This window comes from Gymnogyps californianus, chromosome 10 (assembly GCF_018139145.2).
Source record: "Gymnogyps californianus isolate 813 chromosome 10, ASM1813914v2, whole genome shotgun sequence".
Classification (NCBI taxonomy): Eukaryota; Metazoa; Chordata; class Aves; order Accipitriformes; family Cathartidae; genus Gymnogyps; species Gymnogyps californianus.
This window is the reverse complement of record NC_059480.1, coordinates 28,713,055-28,735,619: the sequence shown is the minus strand read 5'-3', so window position 1 is coordinate 28,735,619 and position 22,565 is coordinate 28,713,055. Positions and strand designations below refer to the sequence as shown.

The window sequence follows — 22,565 nt, the reverse complement described above, 5'->3', positions numbered from 1 at the left end:
TTAAGTATAACTGGATTCATCCTGTTACAAGGATCTTAAACTCAGTGGTCCCAGTTCTCCAGTGCTTAGCACCTGCAGAGACCATTGTCCAGTCTGGATAAGCACACATTTCCCAGGATTTCCTGGTAATTTTTTGTTTCAGGGAGCAGATGACTGCATAGCAGGGAAAGGAAAGCATGAACAGCTCCATTCTCCAAACACGGTTATCAATTAATACTTCATCTCCTGAGAACAAAGCTGACTCTGTTCCAGAAGTGGATCCTTAGCTAGGTAACGCTTGTTAGCAACTCAAATCAAAGATAAACTGTTCAGAGCCACATGACTTGAATGGTGGCTCACGTAGCTCACGGCTCAGTTTGATTTTAAAGACAATAACTTGCTGTTGCAATATGGTAAAGGCCAGTGGAGAAAAAAAAGGTTAACTGGGGGAAGAAAGGAAATGCCTAAGAGCCTAGAATGATCTAGGGGAAGAAAAAAATTTGTTTGGAGGATACTCCAGTGCACCTAAGTTAGGAGCTACCCTCCCTGACTATGCAAGAATGTTGCGTACTCAGACATTTAAAGTTTGAACTAGTTGCCCAGACGTGGTTGTCTAGTGCCATCAGAGATGCCACAGAGGATTTGGGATATCCTCAAAAAACTTTCCAATATAACAGAGGACTAATGGGAGACCCACAGCCTCCTGAAGCAGCAGCTGGAGGCCAAGTGGGACGCCCTGAGGCATCTCAACTGGTTCTACACACCTGCGTCTGGGCAACAGACTCAAGCACAAGGTAGTTTGTAGACTGCCCCTCATGATTCCTGATTTCCAAATGTCATGAATCACAGACCCAGGAATAGTAAGATAGGTGTAACATCGGTGTTACAGCGAAGTAGAGATCATACTAGAGTGTGTATCTCGTCTCTGGAAAAGGTAGGAGAGCTTGGATGTGAGGTGCCAGAACGAAGAGTGACTCTCCCAAGCCTGCGGAACGGCACAGTGGTAGGCAGGTTTTGCTGTGTCCCAGTCCAACGCCACTCCCATTGGGCCATGCTGCCTTCCCAAACAGAAATATCAGCAATCTAAATAAAGTTCTAATGAGTTTGCATTCCTAATTACTTCGGTGGAATACAGCTCTAGCTGAAAAGTTCTATTTTTAGAACGTTTCCAGTAAGGATCCTGACGTTTTTTTTCCAGAGACAATGTGTTTTCTGTTTATTTTAAAATAGAGGCTTAGTGTTCTACTTCCCTAAAAATAAAAATTAGCTGCAGTAAAATTAATTACTGCAATGATTTGCCCTTTGAGAAGCTGACTGCAGTAAATTTAGAGCTAATAGGGTATGACAAGAATAGACAAGCTCACCTCAGATGACCTGAAAACCAGTATTTGTCATTGGCCTGCCCGGTGTGGACAGACCTTTATCTGGAGCAAATTAGTAACAGAAAATGCAACAGAGGCATCCAAGGTAAGAATGCTTGCATCTACATACCAGAACTTCTGTACTCAGTTGTCTGGGGCTGAAGTAAATGAGCTCAACAGAAAGTCCCTTAATATTCCACAAATAATGCATATGGCACCTTTAGGGACCCCCTGCAGTATGGGTGCAGCACGGACAGAAGCTCTGAAGGCGCCTGGCTTTAAGGCCATTCAGATGAGTCCAGGGCTCTCCTTACTGCTGGGCTTCATGGGCACCATCTGCCATGAGCTTCAGTTTGTCGTCTGTAATCGCTAATGTCCTACAGAAGTCTAGATGCTCTGCACCTACTTATGCTAAAATTATTATAAACAATCATTTCCATGTAAAAGATCTGCTGTTTCAAATCTATTACATTTAAATAGTCTTCTTCACAGACAGAATAGCTGATTTTACAAGAAACAACTCTCTTCAATATGGAAACACGCTTGCCTGATGGGATTTGCTGATATGTCTGGCTTTCACCAAATTTCTTGCCTTCAAGACACCTGTCTCACATCCTACATTGATCTTTCAAAAATAACTGGGAAAATGCGCGTATCTGTTTTGATTTGTATGTTTGTTATTTTTAATAAGATTTTTAGAACAAGTACAGACTTGGTCCTTATGTAATTCTGTGCATTTGTTCTCTCAATACAGTGTGCGATATTTATGACAATTTCTAATAATTTATTTGCACTTTCAGGTAAAAAAGAGTGTGCAGAATTAAAATTTCAGTTACTTTTAATTATTTGCATGAAGATAAATATTTGGGGTGTGCAGAAGAAACAGATATTATTCAAAATCTACACTAGAGGAACATTTAAATTGCACAAGTCATGCACTTGAAAGTATTAGAATGCCAGCACTGTGGCTACCTGGGCAAATTAATTCTGGCTCTTGTATTTCTACCTTGTGCGGTTTCCTCATGTGGTGCAGTGAATATGGGCAACAACTGACCATGCAATTGAAGGCTAAGGTCATGGTCTATGTGTACACCTATGCTCATACAGAGAGGTAGCTGGAGAAGCTACCTGAGGTTTTAAAAGCAGATCAATGAGCCTAGCACTGCACTGAGGCAACCACCTTGTTCCCAGCTGTAGAGATAGCTCCACCCCTGTATCTCCAGTGCACAGGATCAACGAGTCTCAAGTAATAAGGGTTTTGTCAACTGGACCACAATTAAGGCAGTGTTAGTGTCAACAGAACTGAAATTTCCTGCTTTAGAAAGGTGCAACTCTGCAATATACATATCACTCTCTAAAAAACATTACTTTTGCACAGTTATATATATCTGCCAAAGCTTTCCAGCCATGAACGTTTGAAAGTGACTTCTTACGGTCTTGACTGACAGGGCTGATTGCATTATTAACTGTCTGAAGAAGGTTAGTATTGCAGAGGAAAGAAGAGGTCTATTGGGCAGCATGCGGTGAGTACAGAAATCAGAGCTTGGGATGTCCGGTCCAGCTCTCCCCATCACCTTGCTGCCAGGAAGTGGTCACTCTTTGAGCAGGAGATGATCTGCTGACGTTCATTCTCCTTTTTGTAATAGCTGCAAAACTGGGTCTTACCCTTTTCACCAGACTTGGTGAAGTTTATTTGACGTGTGTACTGCCAGTCCTGGAAAAAAGTTCTGAGTTCATTTGCAAGCATCATACTAACAGGCTTTCTGCTGAGCTGCAGGTATTGTAAAGTTAAACTGAAATGGTGTTTTTGCTTACTAGGAAAATATAAGGAAGAAAAATACGTTGAACACCACAAGCCTTTAAAAAATGGAGAACATATCAGCCTAGAATGTAATAGCTTTATTGAAAGGTGTCTAAATTGCTGTGCTTTTGTAACTCCTATTCCATTAAGTGGCATTAGGGCCAATGTACAAGGATCCCTTGGTCAGTGTGATATTGATTTTGTTTGTAGCATTGTCTGTTCTCTCAGAAAAGAACACTGATACCAGTCAGTGGCAGCTCTTTGCAGGATTGATTCCTGTAAGAGTCTCTGACATACAGTGTCACTGGTCAGCTCCACAAGGCTTATTTATCCTCATTACTCCTCCACAGCCCAGTTTTTTCTTTCTTTTCTCTAGTTCCATGTGTGCATGTATACTTGTACCTAGCATTCATAAAAACCTGATTAAGCAACAGATCTGAACCAGACAGAGTAAACAGCAGCCACAGGAAGCTAGCTGCTTCACACTGGGGTGCCAGCATGAGGGAAGCACTATAGGAGCTTGCCTATATTCAGCCTTGCCCTCCTGGGCAAATGTTTCTACTCTCAATATCTCTCCTGTTCGTGCAATTCAACAGAGTGCCAATTGTAGTTTAACTGCAAGCAGAGAGTCAGCAAGCATTGCAAGGACCGCACCACTTTGTCCCACTTGGAGCAAAGTTAGAAGACAATGGTGAAAGGCTACATTGATTTTCCAACCAAGGGAACACCACCTGCAGAAGAGACCAGACGAGAACATCACAGCAATTAGTATGGGTATAGTTGTATAGGCCAGTGGAAAGCAAATATAATCTTCAAGTCCATTCGTAACTCAGCTTCTATGCTGTGCCTGGTGTTTACTGCAACGTTTACACCTTTCCTGGAGTGAGAAAGATCCTGTGTATTTATCACTGCTAAAAAAACTTCGAACTGCAGACATACAGAGATATAGTGCTGACTCCTCCTAAGTGAAGTAATTTACACAGCCTCCCCCTCTTTCTCTTTGCAGAGCACATAAACAGGCTCTATACAGAGAGTCTCTTGAAAGAGTTTGCTTGAGGCAACCCATAGATGAGGTATCAAGTCAAAGAAAACAAATAATCAGAAAGCCTACAACATATTGCAAGCCTGGGAGATTTCTGTTGCTGGAAGGCACTTAACTATAGGCAAAAAAATACATGACATATTTACACCCAATCTCTTTAGGAAAAGGAGATACACTGGTATTTTATGAGATGTTAAAGGTATCTTTCAAAAATGCAGCTGAGCAAGAGTTAGAAATGACAAGTATCATTTTTTCTCTTCCTCTCAATTACAGCTAGCCTACATAGGTATTAAATAAAACTCGCTGCCTCATTCTCCTTTCATGCCACTTTTATTCCAGAGAAATCACTTTGATGGAGTAACTCTTTACTCACAGAACAGACGATGAGGAGACAACCAGCTACAGCATCATTACTATCACTCTAAGGTAGTGTCATCTTCCAAGTAGCACACAGCTTCAAGAGAAAATTAAAGGCATCACATATATTGTCTGGCACCCTACTCTTCAAAAAGCTACATCAAAGTGATTGATACCTTTCTCACTGCTTCTTTAAGGTCTGAAAATAACAGAATAAAAAATACTGCTTTCACAATACAAATTAAAATGGGCAGCCTTCTGCAAGTATCACTTGTGGCTCAGAGGGTGAAAAAAAAGTAATGTAGGGAGAGACTTCTTAGCCCTTGTTTCCCTGAATCACTTCAGGCAAGTGAGCAGTGCAGGCCAGCTCGCATGTGCTATCCCTCCTCTCTGCAGACAGCACTGAGAAATATTCAGTCCTGCTAAGAGTTACCTTCCTCTGAAGTACTGAAGTGGTTGCTGGCATCAGACATACGAAATACCAGCAGTTTTTCAAATGAAAGCTTTATGCAGACTGTGACAAAGCCCCACTAAATATAATGGCACATTTACCTGACTAAAAGCTGGGATGTTTGGACTTGGGGTGCTTTGGATCAGACCCACTGTTGACTAACCTTGCTATTTACAAACTTTAGTGAAACGTGGTTGGATTTTTTCCCCATTTTGATAAAGTTTGAGTTGCTAAAGGTAATCTACCCACATCTGCTTCTGACCTTCCAACTTCCAAAGCCCACCCCAGTTTATTACCTGAGGTAAGAAGTTATTTTATTGGGGAGAGCTGTACTTCTTAACACTATTCCAGTATCATGCCTCTATTGCTGACATGCAGTCAGCAGGTCAGCCTGCAACTCTCACCCCTCGTACAGTGTGTGAAGAGGCTGTCAATGAGGACCACCTCTACAGTAACTGCAGGACTGTGTGTTTTAACTACAAAATCCTTATGCCTTTATCTCACTATGCAAATCACATAACTTTAACATTAGCAAAGACAGAATCATATTCACAAGGATCCAGTTGCAGGTGTTATTGGCAGGGTTTAAATTTCAAACTGCAGAGTCCTCAATGCTGGCCAATTTCCATTCAGCAGAAACTAATTATCTTTTGTCAAGGTGGCTGAGCCGGTCTTAGCCAAGCACACAGGTTTTCACATTTTAACTCTTAGTCACAGTGCAACTGAATGGTTCGGTCACACCAGAACACCAGACACTATTTCCAACTGCACCTGACCTAACACTGAGAGAAGACCTGCAGTCCTAGTTCCTTACTCCGTTAATTTTCCATCAGAGATGCAAAGCCTTTCACTGGATCCTTCCCCTTACCTAGCAGTGCAAACCACCTTCAAACGAGATGGAAATCATCACCCAAAATTCAGTAAGATTTCAGCCAGTCCTTTGCCTCAGAGGTTTTTTTTACTATTAAGAAGTGGTATGCACACTGGGCCAATCTGCCCAACATACACTGTAAGTTTGGGGGTAGCAAAATAGGAAATTTAACATTTCTTTGTAACTGAGAGAATAGCACATATGACCATCAGCATGATGACTATAACCATTTAACATCTCTGAACACCTCCTGCTATAGAAGCAGAGCTGGGAGGAAATGTACAAGATGGCTTTGTAGGACAGAAACATAAGGCAGCACATTTCCAGGGCACGGTGTGTGGTTCAGCCTCTTGACTTCCATTAGTGTTAATGGGAAAAACACAGCTATGTCCCTACCCTTAGGATGCAGCCCAAGAGGATATTTTTGCCTGTAAACACTGTGATTTAGTACAGAGCACTGCACCCAGTATTCCCACCTCTGCCTTCATTTCATCAGCACAGCCACTGCCATGTGCTAGCTTTGCAGCAAGACAAGATTTACGGAAGCTTTATTTTTGCCTGGGTTGAAACAGAGGCAAAACCACAGCTTTTAGGTGAAAGGGCTGAGTAAATTTACTGGAAAGTTCTAAAGAAAGAAAGAAAAAAGTGGACATGACACGGTAGGAAGGAGCTTAGGGGGAGGGGTGGAATAGGTGACATTTTTCACCTCTTCATACACTGACATGCAGGAAGGTACGTCAATCCAAAGTCTTATAATATGTAAACCAGTATTAAAGAAATATATGTCCTCATTAATGTGCCTTACACTTATTATGCCATGTTGCTCCTTCCACTTGCTTCTCAGTCACAGGGAGCCACGTTGTGATGTCCCCCTTCAGCTGCCATCAGGTTTTGTTCTGCTGAAACAAATGTACTGCCACTTGCAGTACTTCTACAGTGGAGCAATGTATCAGGCTCTGGCTACGAAACAAAAGAAAACTAGAAGAAAGGTGTCCTGGTTTTGGCTGGGATAGAGTTAATTTTCTTCTTAGTAGCTGATACAGTGTGTTTTGGACTTAGTGGAAGAGTAATGTTGATAACACGCTGATGTTTTAGTTGTTGCTAAGTAGCGCTTATCTTAAGCCAAGGACTTTTCAGTTTCCCATGCTCTGCCAGCAAGCAGGTGTGCAAGGAGCTGGGAGGGAGCATGGCTGGGGCAGCTGACCCGAACTAGCCAAAGGGATATTCCATACCATGGAACGTCATGCCCAGTATATAAACGGGGGGGGAGTGGGCCGGGAGGGGTGGATCGCTGCTGGGGCATCGGTCAGTGGGTAGTGAGCAACTGAATTGTGCATCACTTGTCTTTTCTTGCGTTTTATTGCTCTCTTTTTTTTGTTATATTCCTTTTCATTACAATTATTATTATATTTTTATTATTATTAGTTAGTATTATATTTTATTTTACTTTAGTTATTAAATTGCTCTTATCTCAACGCACGAGTTTTACTTTTTTTTTCCCCCGATCCTCCTCCCCATCCCACTGGGAGGAAGGAGAGGGGAGCGGCTGCGTGGTGCTTGGTTGCTGGCTGGGGTTAAACCACGACAAAAGGCCAAACACAAGCCAAGGAAATTGTTGCATTTCTTTAGGACTGTGATATAGTACGGATAAAAGCATTTATAAAAGGAGTTCCAAGGATGGATTCACTGCAGTAGTCTAAGAGAGCAGCTCTATCTTTCCTTTCCATCCTAGCACCTCCCCTTGTACGTGTCCTCTCTCCTATAGCACAGAAAGGCTCTACCAGCCCCCACCGCCCCCACCCCATCCCCATCCCAGCTCCGGCTGCCCTTCAGCTCCAGCACTGAAGTCCTGGCAGGGACACTCCCCAAGTCTGCCTCAGGCTCAGCTTCATCTGATCAGACATTTCTTCCTACTCCACCCAATGGACTGCCAGCCCATACAACAAAAAAAGCAACAAGCAAACGTTGCATCTCTACTGGCTTTTTGTGGCACTGGTGTTGGGCTCCTTCCAGAAAGCGAAGACAAAACTCTCTCTAACCAGGCAACTGGCAGGCAAACGATCTGCTGTCATTCAGAGGCATATCAAACTTTAGTTTTGCTGGATATTGTAACTGTGCTGCGACCGGAGATGGCAGCCAGCAGCAGCTCGTAGTACTGCTGGGCAATATGTGTATTTTGCCCCAACTTGACTTGTGGGAAGCTGAGTAGAGTTTATCCAGATGATGTGCAGGACAGAGCTAAATTCCACTTTCCCTCTATATTCTCAAGAGGATTTAGTACTGGCCGAGCAAGCAGACTCCCATCTCCAGTTCAGCCCAGGGTTCCTTCCCCTGGGCTTTCCCAGCATGGGAGCCAGCAGATGAATGAGCAGGGAAGAGGAGAACTGGGCACTGCAGAGTGCCTGCTACTTCACACATCGTTCTCCTCCCTGGCACAGGGAACGTATTAGAGACACCGCAGTTCCACGAGCCTAGATCTCCAGTTTTAGTACCTTACAGTGTTTGTATTACATGCATCTGGGTTTCAGAAGAAACCAGCAGATTGTCAGCAGCATAAAGCCGCAGGGGGAGAGGAGCTGCCTGTGGAACTCAACGCACTATGTCAACTCCTCATGTAACCCAATTTTTTTTAAGACCAGAACTAGGATCAACTCTCAGTGAGAGCAGCAATGTCTATGATCAGGCAAGGGACCAACTAATTTCCATGAGATTAGGTCAATTCTTTTTGATGGTAGCCTGCAAAAAACTGCAGAGAACTTTAAAGTACTGCCAGTACAGGCAGAGCTTGTAACAGATGCATTGCAAAATAATCAGAGGTTTTGTTGGTAAGCAGAAGGGAAAACACAGTCTCCGCATATGGATGTTTCTGGAAATGAAAAACAGAACACTTCACACCCTGCTCTTGCAGTAACTTTTTTTTGTGGTCTGTTAAAAGCTTGAAGAGCCGCTGCTGTACAGTCACTAGAACTGGCTAATAGCACAAGACTGGGTGAGGAACTGGAATAAATTAGTGAACGCTTAAAAAAAAAAAAAAGGGTATATAGTCAACTAGGCACCCCTCAAAAAAGAAGGCTAAAAAAAGAAGATGGATCGTTCGTGAATTGTATTGCATTTGACTAGCACTATTTCAGTGGCTTTGGAGAGCGGTTTTTTTTGGAGCAGACATAAAGCCCTTTCACTCTAAAGTACATTCATGCATGGGACTGAACTTTCTCTTTCCCGTCCTGCTTTTCTCTGTTTTTACCCCAGTTCTGAGTAAACAGAAGCACAAAACTAACAGCTGCAAGATCTCGTCACCAGTTCTCTTGTAACACAACTTGCAAAGCAATGGAGAGCTGGTGCAATCCCTGCTGCCTTCTCAGAAGCAATGTGCCAACCAAGCGCACTGCATGGAACGCAGCTGCATTGCATCTCCTGAGTAGCATCATCATTTTAATGTTATCAGATTACTGTATTTCTACCTCCAGATCATTACAGGTACCTACAAAAATAGCATAACTAATTAACCAGCTTAATATAAATCAACATGCGCGCGCACACACACACACAAATTTGTTTAAACAATGTCAATTTTATAAATCAGTGCCAGTAAAAATCTCACTCACTGCTATGAACTCTGGAATTCGACATGGCCTTAAGGTGATCTGTGGCAGAAGTATACACCCTAATTACGTTTCCTTACATCAGCAACACTAAATAACAGGGTCTACAGAGAAAGCAGCATTTATTTCGAGTTAAAAGTTTACCTTTTAATGATTTCATGGCTTTTTAAAATAACACAGAGTGACACAAACAAAACACAAGCATGGATGCGCTCTCCTTTGTGGGAGAAGCTCTCCTTGCCTTTCCTCTCCCCTCATACCCATCCCTCTACTGAAATGGTGATCAGACCATTCTGCACAGCCCACTATGATTCTTGTCACCGCCACTTGTGCCAACAGCTTCCTCAAGCCAGGTTGTGTCCCAGGTAACTTGGGCCATTTGAAGGGCTGAAATAGTAGGTGACCTTGTAAAGGATAAAACTGCTGCCACAGGTACCCCGAGCAGGATGTGCGCTGGGTTTGTTTCTGGACCACAGCACACTCTGACTGGACTGTACTCCAGTATGTCGCTTCTTTTCCTCCTGAGCTTTCTCAGAGAAACTTTGGGCAATTATTCTTTCGTGAAACCATGCTTGTTCAAGCCTGCTTTTATTTGCACACTACATCTCACCTCCCTTTTCTCTCTCCTCTCCTGTTCAATCTGCAAAGTGGCTATGAGAAGGATTAACAAAAAGGCATGACAACAGGCCCTGAGAAAGCTGGTGACACCCAGCTCATTTCTGCTGACCTGCGCAGTACAGGAAAATGCTGTTGCCAGCACCAGGCGAAGACTGAGGCAGTTACTTGGTGCTTCATCTGCATAGCAAAATCAATGCTGATGCACTGATGGAAGCAGTAGGATTATATTGTAAAGGGTTTACTTGTCCTGCTGGTAAGAAATACTTGTCCTCTGTGAAAAATCTGTGTGCCTGGCTAGCTGCTGTTTGGAGATCAGGATGAGACTGTTGCACCTTTTTGGCCCTGATTTATTGCACTTGGCAAAGCAGGTTTGATTCCAAATGGGACGCCCATCAGCTACAACAATGCACATTGTATTAGTCATTCAGCAGCAGCAACTCTCACAATGATTTCTTCAATACTTGGCTGAAGTTGACTGTAACTTCAATCGGCATGGTATTTTCTACATTTGATTACTGCAATGCTCTCCATTTTGCTGCAGAACTGCAAATTGTTTGGTTGTGTAAGTAAAAGATCCACTCCGTGAACATAAAGGAGCACAGAGGCACAATGACAGGAGGGGGAATCCCAATAACAGCGTCAGAGAAATAGAGCACCCTGACCTGACTGCTCTCAGGGCTATCATGGGAGCTCTTAATTTCAGAAGCTTTCAAACCAGGTAGTACAACAGAAATGATAAAAGAATTTTAATGTGAGAAAAATGCATTCTAATTTTCTATAAGACAACTCACTGTCCATTTTTCAACAAGTATATGCAGAAGGACTGAGATTATGTTTTTCTCATGCTCAGCATCTATGCCCTTGGCTGTGTGGAAATTCAGCATGGAAGGACACATTTACCACATCACTTAACAGCTAAGCTGAAAATCCATGTGCAATTGCTATTCTTCCTCCTACTGTAAGTTATTACAAGTTCTGCTTACTGAAAAGAAAGCTGGAAGTACTCTAATAAGAACATCTATACTTATTTCTGTGATCAAGCATTTATAGTCTGAAAGTACTGAAGATGAGGAACTTTTATCCTATTAGGATAATCATCCATTTCTTTGTAAGGTTTGGTACCTTCTCCCCAGCTGGCTAGCTTAATTGACAAATTAAGCAGAAGTACATGGGCAGTAAATGCTAGGGAAAGACTCCTTTTTTAACACAGGTGAGAAATGGAGAGTGATGAGGAGAAAGTGACTTTTCTTAGATACTTAGGGACTTCCATATAGTGTAAATAAAAGGGATGGCTTTCAACCTATTTAATGTTTGGCCTAAATTGATCTTTCATCCAACATACATCTGAGAAATGCATTAAAGTTATTTTTACAATGCTTGCTGGAGTTTCATATTCTGCCCTTTTTCAGCAGCAAAGCAAATGTCAGCGCTGTGAAGCTCTGGAAACTCATGCTGAATGTCAGAAACAGTGAGATCTGTAACTCAGGAGCCTTGAACTTTTAGACCATAGAAGCCTTAATGCCTGGCAACTCCACACTGGGTTATAACTTGGAAAATGTCAAGAAGGATGAATTGGGATTCCTTGTAATGCAAGTAGTGAAGAAGTATGTCCAAAAGTGACATATAAAGCCCCAGGGCAAATAAAGCCATCCACATGCAGTCATTGCCAACTGCTTCACAAAGAGATGCTCGTACCTGCGGTAATGGAAGTCCCAGTGTCTAGCAATTTGAAATGGCAGCCGCAGGAGACGGGAAAAAGAATTTTTTTTTTTTTTTTAAACACCATCTGGAAACTACTGCAAGGAGAGCCACAGTTAATGATGAACCTAGTGATATACTGACTTTATTAACCAACCTATACATGGCACACAAGGGGTTAGTAGATTAAAACCAGGCTGAGTCATCATTTACTTTTGCCCACAAACACAGCAGTTCATCATTGCACACCGCAACAGAGTGAACATTTGCTTTTTCATGAAAGGGATGATCAGTCAAATTTGAAATATCAAACAAATTCCTACTTTGACTCAAATGATAAACTTGTGTTTATCAGAGGGAGAGGGGATTCCCTTATTTAGATATAAAATACATCTTATACACCTTACCTATGTATGTGCCAAAGGTCAAGAGCAAGTTGATCTAGCTTTGAAGTCAGCCCTGCCTAGAGCAAGGAGGTTGGATTAGGTGACTTCCAGAGGTCCTTTCCAACCTAAAGCCTTCTGCAGCTCCTGTCTTATGGACTTCACATAGGCTCTTACCCCACTCCCACCGATTGTAACGCCAAATGTCTACCGAATTCCACAGTGCACACTCAAACCCTCAGAGTTTAGTTAACACTCAGCCAGGCAGACTGGCTTTGACTTCTGACTTCATCATGCCCCAAATTCCTGCCTCCTGCATCACCTCATGGTTGCGGTGCGGGGAAGGACTGGGGTTCTAGGTATCAGCAGGTATCAGAATTCAAATAAACAAGGAGAGACCGTACTGACCGTGGAGTTCACTGAAGTGACACATTGGAAATATTAACAGAAGCCGTGGTTCTGCAGGAAATGCTACAAAAAAATGACAGTCTCATCTAGCCCAGTCAGCATGCACTCCAGAAGACACGGTTCTCATAACCCAGGCAAGGTCAAGTCCTTCCCTCCCATTTGGACCTTAAAATTCCACTTCCTTAATGCAAGTTTCCCCTTCCAAACATCGGCAGGATAGCTTGGGAAAAACTAAGCCTTCCAGGAAAATTACTGACCGCCTTCCGTTGTCCTTGAATGGGGCATAAACATGCAACTACATCACCTGGAAGCATGTCTCAGATTTACAGAGACTTCTGCTTATTTCAATGGAGACACTTAAACCCCTTTAACAGGCAACTGATACTTTACTTTGTATGACTACTGAAGGATGGTGGGAGAATAACTGCTTCCACACGACACAGGAAACAGCTTTCCCCAAATATAAAATCCTCCTCCTGAGCATTTAAGTTTTCAATTAAGTTTTTGTTCATTCCTCAGAAGAGAGGTACACACTCCTGTTTTCTCTCAATGTCACAGTCCTAGAGACAAACTGAAGATATGCTTTTCCTATGGCCAATACGAACTTCTCACTGTGCAAATATAGCAGAAGAAAAGCACTGATTTTGCCACATACTACAAAAGCTCCTGAAATTTAATAAAATAAAATGAAAATTCAACCTCAAATAACATTACTATTTACTACTCAAACAGTAATAAAATATTTTTAAAAATACTTCAATATTCTTTGGTTTAGTCCTTTTGCATATGTTTCTTGGCTGCTCATGCATAGTAAATCGAAAGCCGATACTGGCTCCTTTTGGATTCCACCAAGTGAAACTTCCAAAGGTGAGCAGGCAGAACTGACATTTTAAGTTGTCTCAGAGTCCATTTACAGCAGCAATATGAACCTGTGACTGTGTCAAATATAAAAAATGAAAATTGTACTTATATGTACACAGAACTGCCCTGGTTTATCTTGAAAATGGGTATATATCTATGCTGCCAGCAGACCATTATATACACTATTTATGCAGAGCAAAATTGTGTTTTGGAGCATAAATGCCATACCACGGGAAAGATGCACACAGAAGGAGCAGATAACTGCACGATACAGTATTACCTCTTTTCACTCCTTAGGCCACTCTGAGACGCTTTTTAGAGTCCATCAGGTGACGAAAGCAGCGTGTAAATTCCACAGGGATAAACAGCTGTTGCTCACTTCATTTTCCACTACAGATATCACCCTGCAGGCTCACCTGGTGCCTCATGCCAGCATTCAGCCTTTGGTTCATAATCATGCATTTTTAGGAGACAGAAAATCCTGATACTCATTGTCCGCTTAACAGACAGCTGACAAGGAATGGCTAACAATCTTTCCCTTCTTTCATTAAGAGCATTCAACCTGTAGTAGTTGTTGTGACATTTTGCCCCTTAAACAAACACTGATTATAGAAAATAAAAGTAAAGCTTGGCAGTTCTCCTTTAAGCCCATGTTCTTACAGGAGATAATACCTGTCCTTTTGCTGGATCCAATTTCAGTCTCCCATTCTACAAATGGCAGTTTTGGGCAATCCTCTCTCACAACTCTTCTTTAGTGTTGAACCCAACTCTAGTCAGAAGTCAGTGCAGACCCTCCCAGCATGGGCACTAACAACAAGGTTTGTCACGGCAGAACCAAAACGCCTCCAAGCTGAGGAAATCGGTGATCCTGCTGTTCTTGATATGCCACTATCAGCACAGCAAGGAACAGGCAAATGAGGACTCTGCACTTGGAACAGGCCGTAGTCCTGCAATCTGGTAACTGAAAGCAAACCCCAGCTTTTGTGGCAATGGTGGTACGTTCAACAGGACACCCCTTTAGGTGAAAGAGTTACATAGGAAGATTGGAGCACACTGTATTAATTTTAGATGGTATGTCCTTAAAGCCTATGGTTTTTGATATTCCCCTTCTCCCAAGCTGCGAAAAGCTCTGTTGGATTCAATACAGTGCACAGCAAATGTGAGAGCGTAGAATCAGAACTGCTGAAAAGAACTACAGAAGCTGAGGTTACAGACACCTTTAACGAGTCTTTCAATTGAAGCGCTAATGTATTAAGACTCCACCTTCACTTTTCTCTCAGAGCTCCTGAAAACTAATAAATCTCTCAGAACTTCTTCTTCCTGATAACTGTCCACAATCTAAAAGGAAATGAATGAACAATATAATATTTGGACTCTTTTTGTTTGAATCTAATAGGAATCTTTGTGCCTAGATTGAAATCTGCATTTCTCTGTGGACTTACCATTCATGTTTGGTTTTGCAGTTCTCTTTTTTCCCCCTACCCAAAACGTAAGCATGACAAAAAAAGTCACCAGATGCTTGGAAATACTCTTGAAAATGTAATCTTTTGGAGTCTTTTGGAGAGAAAATTCCTATTCATTAAGATGAATTAACATAAGTCACACTGAATTCTTACCATATACAGATCATGCAGGTGCACACAAAGTAATATTAATAATTAAAACCCCATGATTAAGAAGACAAGTGAGAAATTATTGCAGGACCAGAATCTGCAAATAGGTGTGTGGTTACTAAAATATACAATGGTAAGTATGATTTTTACTGAGAGTAACTACACTACCAATAGGACTAATAGTAATTTCAATGTAAGTAAAAATTATTTTTTGGTAAGGTAATTCTTAAATAAGGGCAAATTCGTATTTTACCTGCCGAGGGGTCCTCTCCGATTTACTCCTGCACCATTCCCAATCTGTGAGTTCAGGTTTATGGCTTTCCTCCTGAGACAACCTCCTCTCCGGTCCTTCCAAAAAAGTCGACTTCTCGAAATCCCCGACCTCCTCTCTGTCAGCGGTTCCCCGCCGCTCAGGGAGGAGGCGGTCGGTGCTGCTCTCCCGGCCAGGGTCCCGCCTGGCCGCGGGTCCCTGCGGGGCGTCCCGGGAGCTGTCCGCCAGGGCCGTGGTGCTGAACGCCGCCTGCCCAGAGCGGGGGGAATCCTCGCTTCCTCTCCGAGGTTCTTTCGAGTCACCGCAGCCGTAGCTCACCAGGTTGTGACAGGACGTAGATTTCCCATCGCCATCGCGGTGGTGGTGGTGGTCTTCATGGGATATTTTGTAGATTCCATAACCTTGCTGGAATGACAGGTTGAATTCGAACCCCCTACATTTGGCTAAGCAGAAAGGAAAGAAATGTCATGTTGAAAGAGTCAAAACGAAGAAGAAAAATGAGATTACATACACAAGGAAAATGACATTCTAAAACAAGGAATAAATTATTTAACTACTGATAGAAACACACAATCTTCTATCCATAAAAAGAATGAACTGTTGAGAAGAAAGACTTCTCAGATAGCATGTTATTATACTGCCTTCTTAATGAATTCAGAAATTATACATTCCAAAGTTAATGGATTGCCAGAAACTAGCAGATTATCTGCCATTTTCAAAAACACATGATATATGACATTTTATGGGATACACAAGATGAAAATATTCAAATTTTGTAATAATCTTTTTCAGAGCCTGTTTCAGCTATATTCCTAAAGGTGAAAAATTGTACAAAATGATAAAATATTTCTAAGAATCTATAACTAACCTTCAATATCAATAGTTAAGCAAGAAAAACAGAATTCTACAATAAAAAATAAATATTTGAAGTATTTACACAATGAAATTTTTGTATATTCTCCATTCTAAATTCAGTGCTCTAACTAATCTTACACAGTAATTAAACAATTAAATATTCTCAATCATTATTTACACCCTTTCATTCTTCCTCCTCACACAAAATCACCTGAGATTCTTCATCCTCCCTCTTTTCATCTTATATTATGTAGTAACTAAAGAAGTGCCTTTTATTTAACTAATGAAATCATCTTCCCACCAAAACTTTCATGCTAATTATACAATAGAAGGTATGAGCATACATTTATACAACCTCCATTTCTACTCAACAGTTCGTGTGCTTGCTAGATCATATATAATTATGGGTGAAATTCTGACCTTAGCAGTCATTGCATTAAAACTTGAGAATAGTCTTTAGTACAAATATCTAAAAGTCACATTTATTTTAAATAATTTTATAATTGCTACTTTTCCATCTGTTGTTCATTTATCTCTCTAAATAGTATTATTAAATACATCTGAAATAAACTGCCTTCTTGATGAACTGCAGTCATCCACTTCGGGAAAGCAGTTAAAACGGCATCAGTCGCAGCACAAGCCATTCTACCCTTGGAGAACGCGTCCAAAGCAAGTGAAAGCCATGAATGAGAATGGCTTTTCTCTAGGATTCAGGAGCTTGCTTTCTCCCTAAACATGCAGTGAATGTCAGGAATTCATCCACTGATGTCAGAGGACTTTCACTCCAGAGAATGGGAAACACCACCCAGATCCTCAGAAGTATTCAGCTCTTAACTTCTGCAGTTAGACTAGATGATCTTTGTGGGTCCCTTCCAACTGAACTATTCTATTCTATTCTAATTATAATTCTAACTTTCTAAATAAAACTTGCCAGCACTTTCAATTCCCCCTGGACGAGGCCTCAAGGGACAACTGTCTCAAACTCTAGCACTGCAACTCTCACTTCTGAAAGATTAATGCATAAATCTATCATTTTTATATACTAATATAATTGCAGCATTATAAATAGGAAATAGAAATTATTTTCCTGTTAAGTTATTCTTGATAATAATTATGAATGTAAATCAAAAAATCAACTATTGCTCTATATTCCCGCCTTGTAGGCCTCCTTAGTGATATTTTTACCAGAATTTATTTATTATCTGTTAACAGACATCTAACAGATACAGATGTATTTAATATCCTGTGGCAGATTTCTATCCTTCAAACTTTCCATAATTACCTACTGTTGAACAGCTGAGTTTTTTTAAGTTCGTACATTTTCGGTTGTCCCAGAAAGCAAACATCTATGAACATATATGCACACATTTGTGTGTAATTAATGTAAATTAATCACTAATAAAGATTACTAAACTTATATTAGTAGGTATAATAAATTTCAGTAAAACATTTTAATAACAAATACTTCTCTCAGAAGAATACTGGAAATGTATTTTCATTTGTAATTCAAAATGCAATCCCTCTGTGCAGATATATGAACATTGGAGACTGAGGTATTTCATAAGTAACTGTGGCCAGGAAATTTACAGGAAAGCATTATGCAGTCTTTTAGCCACAAATATGACAACATTATTCATGTTTGCAGAAGCCTAAATGTGTTTGTCGCTAGAGATAAGTTCATGGAGTGATAGCTGTATTTCTTTGTCTTCTGTTTCTCTGAGTATTGCCACATGATCAAGTTCTTTATGAAAAGAACAAAAGTCGTGTAACCGCAGGAGGCAGGCTGTGGCAGTCAGCGTGTGCAGGGATTCCTCCAGATGGTTTTACATGGAGGCCCAGAGAAAAACAGGGCTTTAGAAGACTCCAAGAAGGTTACCAGTGAAGGTCTGGCATCCTCTGTTACACCTAGGTAAACTTTATAAATATGGAGGGAAATATTTTTAGGCAAAAACTGTGTAGGAGTTCCTCAGCTTTCAACAAGCGGCATGAACACACTGAGATACAGGCCCCTCCCATAAATCACAGCCTTCGCTCTTCGCTTATTGGTGTTGCTGTGATTTCTGGTTAGTAGCTACAGCACAGGTGTACAAACAATAGCTCCTCTCCTTCTTATAATTAGCTCGCAATTAGTATTCCCCCCCCCCCCCCAACATTAAACATACGTTTAGCATGTTGCATGCATTTGATTAGTAGAAGTCAGATTTTGGTAGATACATCCTTCCCAGGGTAGGAGAGGAGAGCGAAACTCGGATTCAGAGTCCATCAGACTCTGCTAAAAGATCTGACAGTGACCTGGGAAAATCAGCCAAGCTTCTGTGCCTCAGCATCCACTATTTCCATCCAGCCGTCTTGCATGAATGTTGTGAGTCTCATTTATTGTTCTGAATAATGTCTATATAATTCAGGTAAATGATTTCAAGGAGTACAAAGTACTGTTACTAACACTATATTCCTATCCTGTTTACTACAAGATACATTCCAGCTGCGTGTCACCCTTCCATACTTACTTTTGAGTTCTTCTGAAGACACCGCATACGAATTCCTCCTGCAATTAATGATGCAGCCACAGGGCAGGTGGATCCAGTGTTCTGACAGGACAAATACCGGGGTGACTGTGGCAGCCAGCAAAGTCAGCAGGAAGCTAAGTGTCTCAAACGAAAGGCTCTGAAAACCAGTGATGTGCTGGACAACCATTTGTATCTGAAAGGCAGAGGATTTTGAAATTTAAATCGCTTCAGGCACATGAGATACTTCCAGGAATAAACAGAACATCTCACCATGACACAAGCAAAAGACACAGGTTGTCATTAATGTTTGCTGAGCCTAACAATTTTGTTTCTAACAGAGAGTGGAGAAAACACACTGACAGAGGCTCTCCTCCTCATTCTGCATTTCTCAGAAAACCCCTTGCTTAAGCTAAATATAGATGCCTGAGCACTATTAAAGCAAAAAACTCTCAATCCAAGCAACTTAGAAGAGACTGCTAGCTCAGTCTCTCCTGCATGGTACTGAGGAACCCCAACTCCTGATGAGGAACAGGAGAGAGAACTTAGCACCACACAGAGCTGTGCTGCAGATGCTCTGTAATGCTCTCTTTCCCTTGAGAGAAGCTCAGGTGCTGAGTCTATACACATCCCAGGGACAGGATAACATTGCCCCAGACCCATGTTCTGTGTTCTCAACAGACTCCTTTCTAATTATACACGAATGTACCCATTCCCAAATATACTAGTGCATGCACAAGGACAGCACTCCCTCCCACGCCCCCCAATGCTACAGAGATTACAAAGATGCAAGCAAACCTCATTTTTCTAACAAACTCCTATTTTATAACCAGTCTGGCAAAGGACGTGACTCACAGCTGTGAGGAGGGGCAGAAGAGGTAGCTTAGTACAATTCACAGACCCCATAATGCTGAACAAATGCTTGTCAGACAGCTGGCAATACAAAAAGGTGGACCTTATTCATCCCTGTATTCAGGTGATACAAATGATGTGACAATAGAGTAACATACTGATGAATCAGGCTCTGCCAAATCTGCTGAAAGCCAGTTAAATTCATGTAGTGACAGAGACCTGCTTAAAAGCACTTTTGCTGGCAGAAACTATACTATAAGGAACAATTGCAATGGCTACTGTTCATATGTTTCAATACATGGCACACCAACTCACATCCCATTTAAATGTAAGTAAACATTAGAAAGTAAAGCAATCTGACAATTTACCATCATTGGAAGCCAGAGAATGACTTTTGTCAATGCAAGAATCAGCGAGAATCGTTTCTGGGCAAAGCCCACTGTGAAGCTCCTGCTCTGTATGCTGTTCATGCAACGGGGCTCGAGTGCACCGCTCTCAGCCACACCTTTCCTAAAAACTGCCTCCGAGCTTGGACATGTGTTTTGGAAATGCTTCAGGGTTTTATCCACAGGGTCCACCGGTGACAGAGATGGAGTAGCAGTACTGCAGCCTGCAGGTGTCCCAGGGGTGATGTAGCCTCGAGAGATTTCCTGGTAATCAATGTGTAATAGCTGTTGCTCATCTGAGCACAACAGCTGGTAAGTTAGAGGAACAGAGAGCACTGTGAGGAGGCAAAAGCACAGCGAGTAGACAATAAATAAAAACAAGATGTAGGAACTGGCAGAGTCAGTGAAGCAACCCCAGGAGGTGGGGACGTACTTGCCCCAACCACAGAGAGGCAAAATGCAGATCAGCAAACTGACAATCCAAATGGTAAGAATGGCCCATACCACGCTCACTCGTCGCTTGGAAGTGCTGCAGCTCATTGTCTCAGTTTTGTTGATGGTGTAGAAGTTGTAAGAAACTATAAGAGACCCTTTCAGGTTGCTGGAAATGCCCTGGAATAAATATATAAGTGCTGAGGTGGTGCATAGAGGCTGGGGGAGGACATCACTTGACCACTGGGTGAGCATGAAAATAATCACTGGCACAATGCTGATCAAATCATCTACTGACAAAGAGGTCACAATCATTGAAACCGTGGTTTTGTTTTGCATTTTCAGCAGGGAAACTAGTGAATAAATGCTGCCCAGAAGTGCTGCGAATGCAATGATAAAAGTCAAGCAGAATAGAAAGACATTCAAAGTTCTCTGCTCGCTAGGCTTATCCATAATGCCATGATTTTCAATGAAGAAGCTCGTCCCATTGAGCGACAAATTACTAGGCGTTACCGACATTGTCCTTGGAAAATTTTTTTTCTTTGCCTTCTCACTGACTCTGCAAGTTTTCACTAGCTGAAACCAGAACTGTTAGCTCCACATCACAAGTTTCTTTGTTCTCCTAGACTCTCTTTTGTGGCATCTGATGATGAAATATTCAAGTGAAAGCACCCCTGATAACCAGAACAACTCATGCTCTCGAAAAATCAGGCAACAATGAAGTATCAAAGGTGCTGAAAAAAATGCAATTCTTCATAATCCTTTCAGTACTGGAAGATGGTTAATTTAGGCTCTTCAGGTAATAACATGCCATTCACTTTTGACAGATATCAGGCAATGTGCCTTACTCACGAGTTCAGTTGAAACGAAGGCAGAATATCAGGTATGTTCAAGCTCTAGTAGCTCAGGGAGAAACATAGTAGAAATGAGAGGCTGTTGGATTCACCCTGCGCTGTTCTGAGCTGCAGGAGGGAGGAGTCAGATGCAAGCAGGATAGCAGAGACGACGGGAGTGAGTATCTTCTCAGACGGAGCTGCCTCTTAGCTGGATCAGAAGACTGAAACAGTGTCCCTGCTAAGCCACACCTCCAATGCTGACACTGAAATCCAATGCAAATACTCAGATCTGATGTCAGCCGTAAATGTCATTCCCGTAAAGCCCATGGCTGCTCCAGGGCTGTGCATCACGAGCGAGAGTGCTGCTTTTATTCTTTCGCACTTCTGTACTCCAAGCTTAGCAAGAGGAAAAGCCGCAGGAGCCTTTTATGAAGATGAAACAGAAGGGGTGTGTCTGCTCTGCCGTGTTATATTCCTACTCCCACTGCAAGTGTGAGTGTGTATGTGCATACACTGCACATGGATGCTAACCATATAGTTAGTGACAGCCTTTCATTAATGACAGGTAACTGCCATGCATGTTAGCCAGGTGTTGCCTGCCTATGTGGGATCTCAACTCAGTCTGGGGTTTATAAAACTTTCATTCCCCGCACGATTCAAATCTGAACCGCATCAAACGCTGACTGTCTGCTCTAGCTGAATTCATGGACAGAATCACAGCCAAGTGCATTTTGGCACATTATGAATGTTTGCTCTTGAGAAAGTGCAATACTGGTGAAACTTATAAGCTGACAAAAGTTCCAACACTCAGGTGTTAAGTGGACAGATAGGTTCAATGCAATCTTCTTGGAGGACTCTGCCTCTCTTTTCTTTTCGGCACCAGTTTGAGTTCAATTATGCGGTGGGGATGCAGGACAAATATTTTCTGATTAAGAGTAATATTGTAAGGTTGCTGCAATTACTTGCTAGTCTGGGTAACGTTACAAATCCACTCAGAAATCTGTGGTGTTAACAACCTGATCCTTGCTCAATTCTACCCACTTTGAAATGCATTAGCTGTGTCAAGCCAACAGCTGGATTGCTCGGGTGTTTTCCCTCCTGCCAGGACAGGGCAGGGCAGGGCAGGGTTGGAGGCAGCCATTCTCAGAGGTGCTGGAGCCCCAAACGGGACAGGCTGTGGAAGAGAACGCACGGCCGCAGCTGTATTGTGTGACAAGAGCCCACAATACAAGGATCAGAGGTAAGAGCAATGACAACTTATCTGCATCATTTCCAATTTCCAAGCTGTCCTGCCATGGCACTGGGAAGTCCTATGCCTCAAAACAGGCTAGGTCTTCCAGTCAACCCCATGTGCCCCGTACAGCCATGGAACTGTCCTCACTGC

At 42.0% G+C, this 22,565-nt stretch overlaps 1 protein-coding gene across 1 annotated transcript in view; it reads right to left on the bottom strand.

The window, feature by feature from the left end:
- Positions 1–20,867, bottom strand: part of GPR149 (G protein-coupled receptor 149) — a 28,146-nt gene extending 7,279 nt beyond the window's left edge. Inside the window, exons 1-3 of the mRNA XM_050902401.1 lie at positions 19,896–20,867; positions 18,679–18,871; positions 15,299–15,759 (exon numbers count right to left, since the gene is read on the bottom strand). Of these exons, the coding sequence (XP_050758358.1) occupies positions 15,299–15,759; positions 18,679–18,871; positions 19,896–20,864 (1,623 nt within the window). The 5' untranslated portion in view covers positions 20,865–20,867. The remainder of the gene's footprint in view (positions 1–15,298; positions 15,760–18,678; positions 18,872–19,895) is intronic.
- Positions 20,868–22,565: the final 1,698 nt, after the last annotated feature.